This window comes from Pelmatolapia mariae, linkage group LG5 (genome assembly GCF_036321145.2).
Source record: "Pelmatolapia mariae isolate MD_Pm_ZW linkage group LG5, Pm_UMD_F_2, whole genome shotgun sequence".
Lineage (NCBI taxonomy): Eukaryota > Metazoa > Chordata > Actinopteri > Cichliformes > Cichlidae > Pelmatolapia > Pelmatolapia mariae.
Window position 1 is genome coordinate 31371348 of NC_086231.1, and position 18219 is coordinate 31389566.

General features: G+C 43.4%; 1 protein-coding gene across 3 annotated transcripts in view; it reads right to left on the reverse strand.

Annotated features, from left to right (window-relative positions):
- Positions 1–5667: 5667 nt before the first annotated feature.
- Positions 5668–18219, reverse strand: part of pdzrn3b (PDZ domain containing RING finger 3b) — a 101494-nt gene continuing 88942 nt past the window's right edge. For all 3 annotated transcript variants that reach the window (XM_063474774.1, XM_063474773.1, XM_063474775.1), the window contains 7 exons: positions 12084–12337; positions 10689–10773; positions 9074–9172; positions 8921–8983; positions 8714–8815; positions 8404–8520; positions 5668–8043 (listed from right to left, as the gene is read on the reverse strand). In XM_063474774.1, coding sequence (XP_063330844.1) covers positions 6529–8043; positions 8404–8520; positions 8714–8815; positions 8921–8983; positions 9074–9172; positions 10689–10773; positions 12084–12337 — 2235 coding nt within the window. In that variant the 3' untranslated portion in view covers positions 5668–6528. The remainder of the gene's footprint in view (positions 8044–8403; positions 8521–8713; positions 8816–8920; positions 8984–9073; positions 9173–10688; positions 10774–12083; positions 12338–18219) is intronic.

An 18219-nucleotide genomic window follows, 5' to 3' on the forward strand; every position in this document is an offset into this window, starting at 1 on the left:
CATACTGCATGATTTCACAGCAGACGCATTAAAGTGATAAAATGCATTTAAAAGCAACACACAAACACATGTCATTCGCAATTCCCCAGCTCACTCAGAAAAATTATGGTTATAGTTTTTACACAGAAAAAATCCACTCATATGTGTGTCTTTTTTTACTCTTATTTTTGGCTTCCGGGACCTGTTTAAAAACTACATATGATGAGTCAATGGTAAAACAGGTCATTCCATCAAAGTACATAGTAGCAATAACTAAAAAAGAACCCACATGAAACCATAAATCCACTTTTCTTAATATCTACCTATCTAATATCATTATCTATCTTAATGATCAGTCATGCAAGTCAAGGTCAGAACAATCGCTCTCAATACGGATGCCTACTTATTAATTTAAAAGAAAAGCACCAAAAAATGTTGCTGGGCTCCAGTTTCACGTCTGCAGTACTTTTGGGGTTTTAGTTTTAAGTTTTATTGTGAAAAATCAAAGTCCCAGAGGGCACGATTCGACAATTGAGCGTTCCCTTTTTTCCACTGATGTTGAGACACAAACATGTGGTTCAGCGATTCTTCCTGTTTATCCAGCAGCTTGTTCTCTTTAATCCAACATGTGCAAACACAGTCTCAGCACATGCTGAACTCGCTGGAGCGATGCCGTGCCTCCGAGGATCGTCACACCGAGCAAAAAGATGGAAAAAGTTGGCCATGTTAATGTAGGTCAAGTACATGGTTTTTGTGTGTGTTCTTTTTTGGCAAGACATGAATGAGATGAATTCTATTGTTATGTGTCAAATCTCATATAGAGGCAGTATCAGTCTGCTTGTAAATACTGGCAAGCTGAGGTGGAGTTTCCAGACTTATCGAGCAGGTATGACCATTTTTGTCTCCATAGTGAGACAGCATTGGGATCGGCAGCGCTCGCAGGAAGCAGAGGAGCCGCCTCCTTATCAGTTAATGGGTAAGTGCACCGGAATGTCGGCTTCTTCTCCACGCTGACATTTAAACTGATGAGTCCCTCAGTCCAAGCCAAACACTGGACTGTCAAACCATGTGGGGAGGGGAAGAGCAACACTTTCATCCCAACAATAATAAAAACACAAGGAGGTAGCAAAACAGGTACGTGATCAAATAATCTCCCAGGAGTCTGTGATGCTGGTGGTGGGGCAACCCAGAATTGATGCTATATCTTATAGTTTGCCTTGCATGGCACATTGTTATCTCCTATTAAAAGAGTGTGCACGGAGATTCGTACCCAGACATAAATCACGAGGCCTGGGTTCGGTCAAGCTTAAAGAGCTTGGAGTCATCAATTATACTCTACCAGACACAGAGGGAGAGGCTGAGCTTGCACCCCTCAATTATCATAATCATCCCTCATAAGTGATGCAGACTCAAGAATGGAGACGAGAGAGATTCATGAACTATCCAGACTGACTAATAATACAAACTGAAGACAGCACTGCCAGTTCATGAAGGAATTTTAAGTCAGTCTTTTTGTGATAGGCTACAGAAGGGAGGGACATGTACACCGATAAGGCACAACATTATGACCGCCTGTCTGCCCGCCCCTTTTTGCTGCCAAAACAACCCTGTAGCTGACCTCCAATATGATAGCAGTAAATCCTGTAAGTTGTGAGGAGGGGCCTCTATGGATCAGACTCGTTCGTCCAGCCCATCCCACAGATGCTTGACTTGATTGAGATCTGGGGAATTTGGAGGCCAAGTCAACACCTCAGTGAACTATCCTGCTGAAAGAGGCCACAACCATCAGGGAGTACCAATGGTAAATGGACTTGTTCCTTTATGCCGCTTTTCTACTGTTCTCGAGCATTTCATACAAGCTTCCTTCGCCCAATCCCTCCAAGCGCTTTTTCTATACCGAAGTCCTCACACATCATTGATGCCTCCAATGAATGCATCAGAGAGCAACTTGTAGTTCAGTATCTTGCCCAGTAACAGGTCTCAGTGCATAAAATCTGACAGTTTATGTTCTAACTTTGTTACAGTGCACAACGGAGTGCCACAAGGTTCTGTATTAGGTCCACTTCTATTTATCATTTACGTAAACAATCTTAGTCTAAATGTGCCAGATGCAAACTTGCACTTCTATGCTGATGATACAGTTATTTACAGCTGTGGTTCAACTCTTGTCCAAGCCATTGACTCCTTGCAGAAAGCCTTTTTTACTGTCCAGCACTCATTACTTCAGCTTAAACTTGTTCTCAATGCAGACAAAACAAAGCTCATGCTGTTTTCTAAATCAAGGAATTGGGCCCAAACAATCTCATCAGTAACCACTCTTGAAGGTAATAAAATAGAGTTGGTTCACACCTATAAATATCTGGGAATCTTAATTGATGACTCGCTCACCTTCAAACCACATGCAGAGAATCTTGTGAAAAACCTGAAGTTAAAACTGAGATTTTATTTTCAAAATAAGTTGTGTTTCTCTTTTAATACAAAGAAGCGGCTTGTTGCTGCAACATTCTTGCCTGTGCTGGATTATGGTGATATTCTATATATGAATGCTTCTGCTCAATGTCTTCGAATGGTTGATTCTGTGTATCATGCTTCTCTGAGGTTCATCACTAACCGTAAATTTCAGACTCACCACTGTGAGTTATACTCTCAGGTAGGATGGCCTGCTTTGGTAAGTCGGAGGAACTCTCATTTATACAGTTTTATATATAAGGCGATACTTGGGTTGCTGCCTTCTTATATATGTTCCCTGCTTGCAATGAAACATGCTGGTCGGTATTCTCTTCGTCCGCATGGTTACTTGTTGCTTTCTGTTCCATTTGCCCGAACTGAACTTGGTAAAAGAGCTTTTGTCCATTTAGCACCCTTGGCTTGGAACAAACTGCAGAAGGAATGGAAAATGACTGAATTCATTTCATTAAGTGCTTTTAAATCTAAACTACGAATCCTTGAGGACAAGTCCATAACATGCAACTGTTTCAATTAGATTGATTGTCATTTTAACTGACTTTTTTATTTTTATTTGAATTTTATTTTATTTTATTTGTATTCTTTCACTTATTGTTGCATGTGTGTTGTTGCTGCCTGTGTTTGAGTAATTTCTGTAACTGTGAGACACTTGCTGTTGCCTACCTAGGCCAGGTCTCCCTTGAAAAAGAGGTTTTTAATCTCAATGGGATCTTCCTGGTTAAATAAAGGTTAATAAATAAATAAATAAGGACAGTTTGGCGCTACTTTGGAGCTGCCAAGAATTGAACCACCAACCTTTGGTCCTTGTCAAACCTGTTCAAATCCTCACGCCTGCACATTTTTCTTGCTTTTAACATCAGATTTGAGGACAAAATGTTCATTTGCTCCCCCATATATTCCCCCACCTCCACCAACAGGGGTCATGATGTAGAGATAATCCGTATCATTAGGTTGTATCAGTATCACCATGATGTCCATGTTTCTGTTAGGTGACTATTAGCTTGACACACCGACTAAGCAGGGTTTCGCACGATGTAATATGGGGTATATATGAAGCTTTGGAGCTAGACGAATATTTGATCCCCTAACAAAAAGAAGATATTACAACCTTTGTTTGCAGTTTTGAGCACTCTTTTATACATCTTTGTTAAATCTCTTGGGACCAGCACAACAAGCTGAATGTTTGCATATCAAAACCCAAATGGAATATGTTTGAGATTTCAATGAAGAAGAAATTTCTTTAAGTTATTGTTTAGATGAAGTCTCCTTCAGCTGCTTTAACTGTGCCAGAAGTGTCATAGCTTTGGAAGAAACAGTGGAGAAAACACTGCGATTCAGTATGTTTTGTAAATCATGTAGTCTACGTTCATCAGACAAGACCGTATGTTTATTAGATACTTGCTGCACAAAACAGCTTAAACTAAAAAGATACAACTGAATAAATATCTACATTTTAACAAAGTGAATAGAGTTCAAATGGCAGGAAAATGGGCTCTAGTATTCACTTTCAGACCCTACATAATAATTAATTGACCTGCTAAAGTAAAAATATCTACATACTGAATGTCCAAACCCTCAAATTGATCAGTCTTTAAATGGACTCTGTGAATAAACATGTTAAATGCATGTTACTCCTGCCCTTGTTGTTGTCGTCTCATTAAAAAACAAAGGCGCACTGAACAACTAAGGTGACGACAGAAGTGGATCAGCAGAGGGTGAGCTGCCTTTGTCCTCAGTAACGAGGCGCTGAGCTGATAATTGAAGGATCATACGGGACTGAGGCTACAAGGTCTCTGTAACAGATGGTAGGAGTCCGGCGTCAGATAAATAAACTATCAGCCCAGCATGGGGACATCACCATAAGACAAAGCTTATTGCCAGCATTACAGACAGCGTGAAACGACCCATCAGATCTGAGCTACGAGCTGATGGACCACTTTTCTTTGGCTGAGGAAAAGATAATGGAGGGAAGCCACTGTGAGATATGTAGAAAAGGCTGTCAGTATGTAAATCTTTGTTGTCAACCTTCAGCCCCGTCAGACTTGGACAGCAGGGATCTCTACTGACTGGACTGTTTTATGTTAATGCCAGCCTGTCATGCTGTTGCCCTACTTGGGTTCTGATATGAAACGCAGACACAGCCAAAACACTTTTTGCCTCAGGACTTCTGCTATCATTACTACTGGCTGGCAGATGAATGGATGCTTCTGTGATACCAGTAAGACTTCATCCTAGATTGAAAAAAAAAATGTATTCCAAGAGAGGAAGGGTGCCTTTGATACCACATGCTAAAATCAAAAACGTGTTACTCGAGATATTGAAACGGACTAAGCAGCACAGCAAAGAAGTCTATTTAAAGTTGGATTTGAACTGAATGAAATTCAGCAGCGTTCCAGCCTGAGAGATCTGATGGATTATTAAGCTCTCCAGCCTAAATGCACTGCTGTGTGCTGTGAAACTGAAATGTCCTTTACATTTTGAACACTCTTTGTATAAACATCAAAATGCTATCACTATCATCGCTAATATCACAAGGAAAAATGTGAAAAAATTTAAATTCTGTTGAGTTATTGTATTCGCAAACTTTGATCTCCACACCACCAACCTGTCCCCCCGTCTGGTGGGGTAACAACAATACCCCATCAGCTGAAGAGTAAAAACCTCAAAAAGTAATAATAAATGAATAAAATTAACAAAACATTTCTTGCCAGTGTTTTTGCTGTACGTTATTAATTAGTGGACCTTTTAATAAAGAATATCACCAAAACAAAAATTCATACAACTACGCGTACTACTGTTTCCACAAAGAGCTGTGTAGAGAACTGGCTCTACACAGGAAAAAAAAAGACGGGGAGACAAAAACAAGCATGAGGACGGGAACATCCAGGCTCTAGTTTGAGAAAAAAGATGCCTCATTAATTTTTCCAAATGGTAACTTTTTATTGAAAGGCACCTGTAAGAGCCAGAAAGGGAGTAGCACGTACTGTTGTGTGGAAATGTCCCGTTTTCTTTCATGTCTTTGAACAAAAACACTTTTTCTGTGCATTTTCAAACTTGGTTCAAATACCTTAATCGACATGAATATTTTGACTGGAGTCTTGCACCATCTACTTTTGTCCAACCTCCCCTTATTGAGTAAAAATACTTAAATGCTAAAATGCCAGAAGGAAATAAACAACATCTCTTATAAATGACAAAATTCCCACAAGTTTTCAAAGCTCGTCATATATAAAACAATAATTTATTATTTCTCTCATTTTACAAGACATCAAATTGGGTGGTTAACTAAAGATTTGCTTAAGCTGTTATTCTGACCAATACATGAAACCCTACCAAAGCAACTACAGTGTGTGCTTGAACAAACAGACATTTCAGTTTCAGCAACGTGAGAAATGTCTTTCTCTAAATATACGTACATACATGGTGATATCACGTTATGATGTTCTCTACATTATGTAACAGATGGTACATCGCTGGTGGCTTTAAACTTTGGGAGATCAGCACCATTCAAGGGAAAGCAAAACAACAAAGTGAATTTGATACAAAAGTTGGATTTTTTTTTTAAATTTACAAAAAGTCCTTTTGAAAAGGTTAAGTGTTTGACCTCGCAGGAAAATAGCATTGTTTTGGTAAAAGCATTACGTACACATTACAGCAAAAATACTGAAGAGATATATAGTACGAACAAAATAATGTAAAATAGTGTAAATGCTGGCTTTTTAATGTATGGCACACTGTCTTTACACACTTTCAAAACCTTCCAAAAAGTCAAATATTGTATTTGTGTTTCAAAAAAATCTTCAAAAAAAAGCAGGCACAAAGGTAGAAAAGATTATTGAATTATGCTTCCAAAATCTTCCTTGTACACGGTCTCCTAATCCGACTCACTCGAGGTCCAACCATTGTTTTAGGAGCCCTCTTTTCACTGCAGTGGGGAAAATGCTCACACAGAAAAGGTGTTTATTTCCTATTTACATGTGTTGCCACCTTGAACGAGGCAGGAATCTGTACCCCAGCTGTTAGAGTCCTATGTACAGACCATTACACTCAAGTCTCTTCTCCTCTAGCAGGCCTGAACAGGACTTAGACCGTAGTCACAGACAGGAGGGAGTTGTACACCCTCGTGCCATCTGGTGACTTGGTACCATGGGTGAGAAGTTCCTGAATGGTCATCCAGTTGTCAAATATTTTCTTATTCCTCTTTTTCATCATCTTTTTGTGGCTGAGTTCGATGATGTTCGGCTCCTTTTTGTCCTCCAGGGTGGCCTGCTCCTTCAGACAGTCGGCTCGGCTCTGCTTCATGAACTCACGGCGCTGCCTCTGCTCCTTGGCACGCACCGCGTGCTGCTTCCTCTCTTCCTTGCTCCAGTAGCGGCCCATCTTCAGCTCGCTTATGGCATCGTCATCTGTGGTCATACCGCTGCGCTCCTCGTGAATCCGGAGGGCGCGTTCCCTCAGCAGCTTATCCCGGACGGGCCTCTTGGTGATGTAACGTGTGCCGTCGCTGCGGATCTTCACCTTCCACTCCATCTTAGGCTCCAGGTCGCTGGGGGTAATGGGATCCCGACACATGCTGACCAGGCTCATCTGGCTCTGAGCGTACTCTACAGCTGACTTCTGCTGGATCAGCTGCATGTAGCTCTGGTAGTGCTGGGCATGGGCGGGGATGTGAGCGTGCTTGTAAGGTGAGTGCGGCTGAGAGAAGCCTCGCCCGCTCTTACTAGACTCTCCGAGCTTTCTCTCTTTGCCCTCTGCCTGCAGTGCTCCGTCTGGATCCTTGGATGAGCTTCTGCTCCGGCTCGGGCTGCAAGCTTCCTGCACAGGAGACAGGAGGGGCTTCAGCATCCTGCTGCTGGAGCTGCTGGAGCCCGACGGCCCAGCTTGGTTTTCTGCTACTCTACGGAGTGAATTATCTGGAGACAGTTCCAGAGTCAGAGGAGTGCTGCGGCAGCTCTCACCAGTGTTGTAGGCACTGGAGCTGTCCTTGTCAGACTTCTCTGGCAGCTCCGTGATGTCTGACAGCTCGTGGCGGCGAGCATCTATGCTAGTGTTATAGTTGCGGAAGCCGCTGTTGTGCAGCATCCAGGATTCACGGCACTGCTCCCTCAGCTGCTGCATCTTGTGGGCGCGGACGATGTTCAGGCACTCCAGCTCTATGGTGCGCAGCTCTTCATTGAGCATCTCAAGCTCCTTGTCCACACCCTCCTGGTCCTGACCCACCGCTCCACCGCCCTGCCCATAGAGGCTCTGGGCTCCACTGCTCCTCATCTGGCACTTAAGCTCCAGGAGTTCCCTGAAGCGCTCGCACTCGTCAACCGGAATGCCCAGGAAGTCGGCGTCGGCGTAGTCGACCGACATGAACGACTCGCTGCTGAAGGGCAGGTCGGTGCTGCCGAGCGTGTCCTGGCTGTAGGTCAGCTTTCTGCAGCTGCCCAGCGTGTTGGAGGCCGTGGTCTGGTCATCGCCGAGGTTCTCCTGCTCAGAGCTCTCGTCGTTTCGCGTGCTCTCGTCGGTGCGGCCGACGCCGCTGTCCTTCTCGTGATGGTTAGAGAGCAGTGTGGCTGTATCTGTGGTCCCCCCATCCTCCTCGTGCTTCTTCTAAACAAAACAAGCAAACAGACCGCACAGGAGGAAGAAATAAGCATAACTGTTTCACAACTGTTTTTCACATTTGGACAAATATGTGTAAAACTGTTAATATCACATCTGCTTTAATTATGAGCATTCATTGCACTTTTAATCACAAGTGGACGAATAACAAAGGCTGTGTTGCTGAGCCTGAGGTTCTCCATAACAAAGACAATTTCTGTTAATGGAAAAAAACAGTTGGAAACCTCGGAGCATCTGTTCACCTCGCCAGAACGGGCTCGGCCGACATAATCTATTGATGGACATATGTGTTAGTGGAGATTGATTGTGCGTGCTCACGCTCTTCACGCTGCGCACATGTGCGCGTACCTGCTGCAGCATGCTGGCAGTGAACTGCATGGCCTGATGATGCTGCTGCTCCAGCATATCCATGTGGAGGTCATCCAGGAAGTCGTTCCTGTCATCATCCATCCAGCCCTCATCCAGCTGAGACGCGGCGGAGAGAAGAGACGCCTCATTAGATCCAAAGTTTTACACACACACACAAAAAAGACCATCTGCTATTCAAAGTCCAAATGCTGTTTTCAGGTTTGAGACAAATCAGTTTGATGTGAAATCACATTTGGTTCCAAACTAAAACCTTTATTGAGTTGACACCAATAACAGTTTGTGAAATTACCTGGATCTCTGGCCTGGCCACCAGCAGGGAGATGTTCTGGTTGCTCTCACTGGTTAGCAGCGCCACGGCATCCTCTCGATTTTGGATCTCAACACCGTTGATCTTATTGACACAGAAAGAGCCATTTAAATAAAAAAAAGCCGTTTTTGTTCACTGTCATGATATGAGATCACAGAAACATGCACACACACACACACAAAATCATACCTGTATGATTTTGTCACCTTCTCTAATTCTGCCATCTTTTGCCGCAATGCTGTTTGGATCAATCTAAAGAGAGCACACATTACATTTGTGAGTTAAAGTGAGCGTTATTGACACCGACAGGCAAAGAAATTGTTGTTCGCCTGCGACACATACCTCACTAATGTAGATCCCAGCCTCATCCTCATCGTCAGTCCTGTAACAGATAGTCAGGCCGAGCTTGTCTTGAATGTTGTCTCTGTACAAATCCACCTCCTGGAAGGACACATGCACAAATTAATAACCTACATAGCTGGAATTATTTTGGCCCGTAGAGCAGAGAAACACTGTATTTATACGTCTGTGTCCCAGGACTATCTAAATGGGATCAAAACTGGGACACCAGAGAAGGAGTGATCCATCAATCTCTGTAATGAATCTTTCAGCTGGAGGCAGCGAGGCCACAGGCTCCTGACAAAGCCCTCTGACAGAATGAGAGATGATGCACTGGACTGCAGATGCGGAGAGTGCCATTTTTCACTTGTCAACATGTGTAATCTCACAGATACAGATAAAGATATGAGCAGCGCTCGTTTTTGGGGGCAGAGGGCAGATTCTGAAAGGGGTTAGCACTCTAAAAAACTCTCAGCTAAAAAATGGAGACCATCTTTGAGGAAAAACCTCTGGAAAACACATTTTTTTGGCAAGAATTAGATGACTATTCTTATTCTGTAAATATGATGCTATAGTGAAGTACAGTAAGCAGGGGTGATACTCGTGAATGGCTGAAACCGACACTAGAAGTTTAGATTGTTGCTTCTAGCTGTTTGTAGCAGTCTTTCTTCTGGATTTATTAAATACCTGCAGCTTCTGCAGAGGTTTCTTCCTGTTTAAAGGGAGTTTTTCCTTCCTAATGTTGCCAAGCGCAACATAGTGGGTCGTATGACTGTTGGGGTCTTCATCTTACAATACAAAGTGCCTCGAGGTGACTGTTGCTGTGATTCAGTGCTAAATAAAATTGAACTAAATCACAGGGATACCTATAGGATTCATTAGTTTGGATTATATTATACAGGATTCATAACACTGACTGTGTGAATCTATTATTTTAACTAGCAAAAAACCAACTAAACAAAACAATAAATATGATTTGGGAAGAAAAGTAAAGTAAACAAAAAAGCTTCTGGTATTAATATAAACAAATTAGCGGTCAATCTGTCGGATTTGATTTAGTCGCTAATTTGCTGTTGTGTGAATTTAAACATTATGAAGCAGAGTCATTCTTCAAGAGCACCTCCACAGATATTATTAATATCAGGCAGGCGGTCCCTGAGGTTTAATAAGAGGGGGAGCGAGAGTTGGCAGAGGTCAATGAAGGTGCACAACGGAGGTTTGATCGTGGCCTCTTCCAGCGTCTGTTAGCATCGTCAGATTCATCACCGCAGCCCTATTATCTTGTGCCATCTAATTATCCACTGGGCCTCATCTCCACTGCGTAGGAGCAGAGGAAGACTTATTAGGCCCTGTCACTAATAAGTAATGATGTCACCATTGTGCATCTGCTGGAACAAACCAGCAACTCGATTCCTGTCTGGCATGCATCTCAGTGTCTCCGCATAGGGAGACTGCTCCATCAATAACTGCAATATATCAGGGCTTGGGGTCGCTAACAAGGCCATTGGAGCAGAGACGCCGAGACAACCTCAGGCCTGCTTATGGAGCAATAATGCACTTCTGTCCCAAAGTAGATCTTCATTGAGTGGACGACTAAGAACGGAGATGGTGTTTTTACCTCATATTCCAGCTCCTCCCGCTCTATGTCCTGCTGTATACCCTCAAGGAAATCAGGGTCAAAGTACACGTGCCCAGGAGGATGCCTGAGAAAAGAAAAAAAGAGAATAGGATAAATTGGAAAAGAGTGGAAATCAAATTGAACACACACATTAGGAAAGGAAACAAGAAGTAGTGACGCGTTTGTCAATCTGGATTTAATTTTGCCCCAGAGTTGGAAAATTAAATGGAGAAGTAGTGGGAAAGTAATAAGAATTCAATGAAGAAATCACTCTTGAATCAGATTCATTGAAACTGCAGCCTGAAGCTAATCACAAATTAACACGCCATGTTATTAATTTGTCTCGGAAATCAATTAAAGAAATCGCTATTATTCATTAAAGGGCGACTCCTGCTGCCACGGAGTGGAAAGTATAGCCAAGCTCCAGGGCTCACACACACACGGAGTCAGAAACAAAAGATGCATTTTGAGAATATGCAAATGAGCACGGCCATCATTTTAATGTGGCTGCGTGCCCTGGAGGAGCTGTCATCTCCCGTGAGTGACAGGGACATTTTCCCTTCAAACTTCCACACTGGTGTTGCACGATCGCAGCGGTGCATTCTGCAGAGCAAGATAAGCTCTTTCAATTAGCATGTGAGGTAAAACGTTGGACGGTGACCAAAACTGGCATGACCTTTCCAACACTGCCGAGTTCTAACAACAAAGATTTCGACACTCTTCTCCATTTGGTAACCACTCTTCTTTACCTCAGTGGCAAAAAGGAATTTCTGAACAAGCAAGTTGTGAAAAAGGCGTGAGGGGTCTTTAGCAACTGAGGGTGAGTGTGCTTAACTGCAGCTGGCCTTGCTTTAAACTAAGGAAACAGGAGAAGCTTAAGAAGCTTTTAAGAAGATGAAGAAACATGGTCCAGAAAGGCTGGCGACACATAAAGGCTTATGAGACCCTTTCAAATGTGTCCTTTTTTAAAACCACTGATAGACGGTTTAATTAATCACCTCAAATTTGAGATTAGTTTAATGTGTAACTTGAACACTTTTAATTGGTGACAGGGGAAGAAATTGTTAGCAACACAGTTTCCTTGACATTCCACGGTCTCTGCTAATGTCTTCATTTGTGCCCCGTAAACTCAGGGGGTGTACAAATCAGTTTATGACAGCCAAGCTTAAACGTGAGGATCAACTACCAAGCCCGACATGTACAGTTATTTAATGTTCAAATGTGTGTCCCACATATAATTTACAGAATAAACTGCCTTCTCTATATTTAAAACAAGAGTTCTCTGACTACTCTTGAAATAGTCTGCCTCCAGTTGTTCTTGTGCTGTTCTGTGCTCACTAACTTGCAAGGTTGAACTCCTTGAGTTAAAAAAAAAAAAAACGAGCTGGTACTTACTCCTCTGGAAGCAGATACTCCTCCAGCTCCGAGATTGGAGGTGAAGAGGGGGGCAGATTGGTGAGGGCCATAATGTGCTGGAGGGTGATGTCCGTCTGGGTGCTGATGTCTGTGACTTGGGTGTCAACGGCAGGGTTGGCCACTTTGGGGTAAGGGGCCCGACGCAGAACCTGGACCACGATGGGTTCCTTGGCGGTGCGGAAGGCCTCCACCGCCTGGTCGTGTGTGGCCTTTGAGAGGTCCTTTCCATTGACCTGGAAGGAGGAAGGAGACACCAAGGTCAATAACCATGATAATAATGGAGAAGGTTATTTTTCTATTTGGTGCCGAGCTCTCTCTGTGAAGCTCACATGTCACACTATGCCCACACAAAATCAGAAGCAATGTTCTGTTTGAGAAATGTCTCATTACCGCCTTCAGCTTGTTTTACAGGGTCACAGTTGGACCACGCAGAGTAAGACCTTAATTAGGAAGAGTCTCTCTTTAATTAATCAAGGTTATTATCCGTGGCTGCATGAAGAAGCCCTCGTTTAGCTAAGTAATTTCTTAGCAGAGGATAAATTTGACCTCCCGTCAGAGACAGTGGAGTGGGTGCCAGGCGCTAACCTGAGAAGATTAATTTGAGCAAAAAAGCTGCAGCGAGTCGCGAAGAAGAGGCTAATTAAGTGTGGCTGAGCCACTTAAAGTGTCTGAGTGCTGATGAGAGATGAGCACAGACCCTCAAAAGAACATGTCACCAGACCCAGTGTGACTTGCACGCAGATCTACGCTGTCCAAGAAGGTCACGGCTGGGTGTACAAATTAGATCTGTGGTTTATCACTATAGGCTAAATCTTACAGGAAATTTACTGGAGGATCAACACTGGGAGCAAATCCAAAACAAGCGGCAGCTCGCTAAACTTTATTAACAGCTGAGGTTTCTTGCATGTAATCTGCAGCCTGGGTCAGTACACTTTATCGGGGTTTACACAGAGCTGCCGTTCCGCTCTCAATCACCACGTCATGTGGAATTTTTCGGTCTGTGATTCCCGGATGTGTTGAGAGCTTTGATAGAATCTGAGCCTGAGGGTCTTCTCATTTCACAGGTCTCCTCCTCCTGCTTCTCCGCTGCGTTTGCACACACATACACACACACACACACACACACACACACACACGCTTATTTTTTCCTAGAATGAAGCTACTTTCTCACATCAGTATGTAGTTTGCAGGTCATTAGGCATGTCATGAATCTCCAGCATCCCTTCTTCACTCTTCTTCACATCTGACACACGTGCAAGTCCCCGTCTGAGGATTAATTTTCTGATAAACATGTAGGTGGTTGCTGTGCCTGCCCCCAGCTATAGCAGTCTCATTCCAATTCATAGCACAGTTTGCAGACTTAACTGTAGTCCGACACATCAGAAGTAGCAGCAATATTAAAACACCTCCAGGGGGATAACGGTGGTATATACACACAACCCGACTTTGACCCAGAGAATGTGAAAAGTGAAGGTATATTTTTATAAAAGGAGGACGTATACCAAAAGGCGCTAGGCTTGATGTGCTGAAAGAGAAAGGATGAAGAAGGCTGGAAAACGGAGGAAACGCTGTGGGGAGAGGCCATGTGCCCGCTAATAACCAGAGCAGATTAATGCTAATCCTGGGTTTGCAGGATAATTGGATCATCACAGTGGACTTTAAACTTTTTCTACATTAAAACTTGGCCCCCAAAAAATTAATAGCTAATTTGCGGTTTGCTCGGAATAATTCAACGGTGAGAAAAGTTTTATCGTAACAGAAAATGCTAATGTAAGTAATTCAATCAGTCCAGTCCTCATGTCTGTACTGATCTTTGTTTCCCACAGCAGGCCACGATGTTGCACATCAGCTGAGAAAAAACAAGCGTCTTTGTGCCTTCTCCCCTCTGCACGCAGGCTCCAGCAGTTAAACCTGGTTGCCAGGAATCCCGAGCCTACTTGAAGGCAGTGAACCAGAGACAAAGCCTTTAGTCCCCTTCTTGTTGTGCCTACAGCATTCTGCCTCGGTGCTCTCAATAGGGGGGGGGAGTCTCCTCCCAACTGTGGAGGGGGTCCCACAGCCTCCATTCACTAGGCTCACCTCTGACACGGAGCGACCCTTTGCGGCACACTGGGAAAAAACAGACAACACTCTCCCAACACAATACACAATGCCTCGGCACCGCTGAGACCCCCAAACTGTGCCGTGTCAAGTCCGCGCCCCAACTCAGCAGCTCCTGAAGAGCGCACAACTCAGCTTACACGCGCAGCCAAACAAGCCACACTTTAACAGGTTTAGCAGCTGCTCAGCTGCAACTGAAGGCCGAGTTCGCCTCGAGATGTGTTCTTCACACTGACACCACGATGACTGACATGCAGAAATTACTCAGTCATCCTCTGGCGCATCCTCTGAGAGGCCTCGCTTAAATCCGTTTTAATGACAAGAGGGCGGCAAAGCCCCACTTAAAGGAATACTAATTAGTTTGAAATCAAACGACCGTTGCAGTGGTGGAATTTACACAGCTGTGGCTTTGTTATTCACCGATTTTCCTTCAATAAATTATCACCTCTGAAGCAAAAGCAGAGCGGACGACCTGTATCACAGGACTTTCGTGCTACGGAGCGCTCTTCCTCGGTGCTTCGTGTGGTAGCTGTGTCAGTCTTCAGCCTGCTGGGTAATAATAAGGGGCAGCAGGTGTGAGCCATCGAGCTCAGATGCTCTGGAAGGCAAATCAGGCTGGATTGAGATGTTGATGTGGGACTCTCTGTGTATTGTCTCTTCAGTGATTGGTAACCTGCTGCCAGAAATGCTTATCTGCCAGGCAGTGGGCTTCATCTCTTTGATTATTATATTCATATTACACCGCATGGAGCGAGGCGGCCTCTGTTTTCCATTTCTATTTAGTCTTTATTTAATCAGATATTCCCAGTGAAATCGAGCTTCTTTAAATATGAGAATGATTATGATGAAAAACAAGGGAAATAACTGTAATCAAGGATAATAAATGTAATAGACACGACGGTTCTCTAAGCTCTGCTGTAACTCAAGCTTTTAGTTCATGCTTGCCACATGTGTACTGTACCACATCATCGCTCATAAGGTGAAATGGGTTATCTGCTAATTGAACGGTGGGTGCTTCTGCAGTCTAAGTGTTGCCGGGTAAGATAATAAACTCCAAACTTTCCCATATGCATCCATCAGTGAGGGATGTGTGTGTGCGCTTAAAGACACAGGGTAAAAAGTGGCTTTATGAATTTTTGCTGTGGTGGAAAAAACATAAAGGGCACTCCACCGCAAATTATAGTCGTAGTTTTGAATCGGACACTGTTATCACTCATAATTTCAACTCGCCAATCGTGTTGATGTGATGTCATAGCTCTGCAATTCAGGGAAAAGGCTGGAAAAATACTAAATGCTTGCTTGTCAGCGTTGCCTTCAGGGCTTTTTGCTTTAGGGGAGTCAGCTCAGGGAGTTTAAAGAGTGTCAAAGTTGCATAAGGAAGAGGGCAAGGTGGATGAATATGTCAATAAAAATATTAATGAGCAGCTTGCTTTAAGTGGCTGGTTGCAATGACATAAATACTGATGTTGTAGGAATGACACCAGTAGTGATGCTTTTTTCCTTCCTGCAGGCTCACATTACATTCAGACGATTTGAGTTTGTATGTGGGAGGAGGAAATTGATATTATTATTATTTTTATTGCACAAAAGAACAAGAGTGTGACGCTAACTGCAACCAGGATAGAAACAACCGCATTAAGATGCTAACACGACTTTGGCTCTTTGCAAGCTTCTGCACAAACAGCATGCTAACAAAAAGCTAGCAAAGAACCCCGAGTGAAACAACAAAGGTAGTGATGAGCAGTCAGGCTTGAAGCCCTTAAAGTCCACACTGGTTTTCATCCTTGCTTTGCGTTGTTGGCTTTGCGTACTAAAAGAAAGATCCTACGTGTGTCCTTGTTAGGATAGGGATTCGTAGTAATGTAAGAAGTAGTGTGACAAATTACATTCTACGGATAAGTAATGAACTACGTTCCTTTTAATAAAAGTAACAAGAAATGTATAATACATTACTTTTTTTGAATAACAATCCCAACACTGGACACCAGCATGGCAAAGTCTACTGCAGCTAATGATAAATGGAAACACTATGAAAATGATCCAGTATGCTAACAGGAGCATTTTGGATCAGCTAAAATGAGACTAAACCAGCCCGATCACTACAATGCCAGTAAGACAGCCCCCCTCCCACCAGTTCTAATCATCATCATACAGGAAAGGCTTTGCAGGATATTAAGTGAATGTAGCATTAGTCTTTGATATGGCTATTGAATCACCACATAATCCTTTAATAAAGAGGAGAGCCAGTGTTTCTGTTCCTCGGGGAGATGCGGCGAGGTGAGCAGAGTGGAAACTCTGCCAGACACACGGTGCCTTTGACAGTGTGGCAGAGGAAACCCTGGGAACTTCACTCTATAGTCGAGCATTTTCAAGCAGTTTGAAAGCCGGAGCACTCGTCTTTCTGGTTGGGTACACTTCTTAGACAAATTCTTCCAAATCTCTATTTCCCAACAGAGAGGAACGCTGACATTATAGAGAGCATGAAGGCTTATATTCAGTGGGGCCTATACTACGTTTGAGTGGCAGCCTGAATGTAGGTCATTCTACTCATAAAGCACAGCTAATCCCTCTTTTATTTCACTTTAAAGCATCTTCATGAGAGAAAAAAACCTAAAACCTGAGAAGCAATTGATGATTTTTGTGCACACTTAAAGTGTTTTTTAAAAAAGTCTTTAAAAATCTGCATTTTGTTTTTTAACTGACCAGGCAGGAAACTCTCCACAGCAGGAGGCTTAGAAACACAGCAGTCTTTATTTACAGCAGCCTGCGAGCTTACAGAGGATTACAGAACAAACAGCTAAAAACTTAATGCTGGCTGAAAGAGATACTGCTGTTTACTTTCACCTAATCTGATTGAAGCATGGGACATTGGCTTCTTAATTGATCAGCTGTGGATAAAACAGATTACTTCCAGTACGCTTTCTGCTCCCCATCTCAGGCCTAATGAGCCCAAATGAAGGTGTTATGTGTGTCTGATGGAGATGCTGAACTTCACCTCACTCTATTTGTCTTCTGCTTTCAATCTCTTTATAATAAAGTCTTTTCAAATAGACTATTAGACATCATTTTTTAAATCGCTTTTGCACACCTGTATCTCCCACTGTGTGCTTGTGTAGCCCGGCCTGCCTGAGCAGAGCGCGGGGAACATCACTCTCTGCCCCTCAGCACATGTATGAAATTACAGGTATAAGGCAAAGTGAAGGGTCAGGTTTACGGGGCTGCTCATATCAGCAGTCAGGTTGAAACCTAAGGATTGTGCCATGTTTCATTAACGCACTTATCTCACACCAGTGCTTCAGGCGCCCCCTAACTGTCCAGCTACACAGATGTCGACCCACACTATAAACACACACTTACCCCATCACAGCTCTTTGCCAGGGCCAAGTCTATTTGTCCATGGCAGCAAAGACATTTTTGCTCTTAGGGGAGAGGAAGGGGGAGTGGGGGACAGAAAACTAAATACGAAAAGCCACAATCTGCGTCGAGATGGGACATACTGGAGCCATCCACGGCCATAACTACATTATACTAGGACACTAAATCAGAAAAAGAGCTCTTAGTCAATACCATGCTGGGAGAGGCCAGATAATGAAAAACACCCAGAAATCAAACATCTGCTTCCAAGGTCCTGGTGCTGGATACCAACACACCTCCAGAGGATCTGTGTGACCTTAGGGGATCAGAGCTGTTTTGGCTAACAGCATTAAGTGGGTATTAAGTGGGTAACAGTATTAACTGTTGTGGCTGAGTGCTGTATATAAGTACATGAATAAAGCCCTGCTTACAAGGTTCATGAACACTTATTATATAATCACCAATCTTTTAATCATGTACCCGCTGTGACAATCAGGGTGAAGCACTGCTGCTCCTATAAAACAACAGCTGAGTGAAACTAATTAGGAGACCTTTACTATGAGCACACACACCTAACTAATTAGAAGACAACCTATTCAAAGCTGACTAGGACCTATTCTATAGTCTTAGAATGGCATCGGGTCTGTGGCTAGTGTTTGTC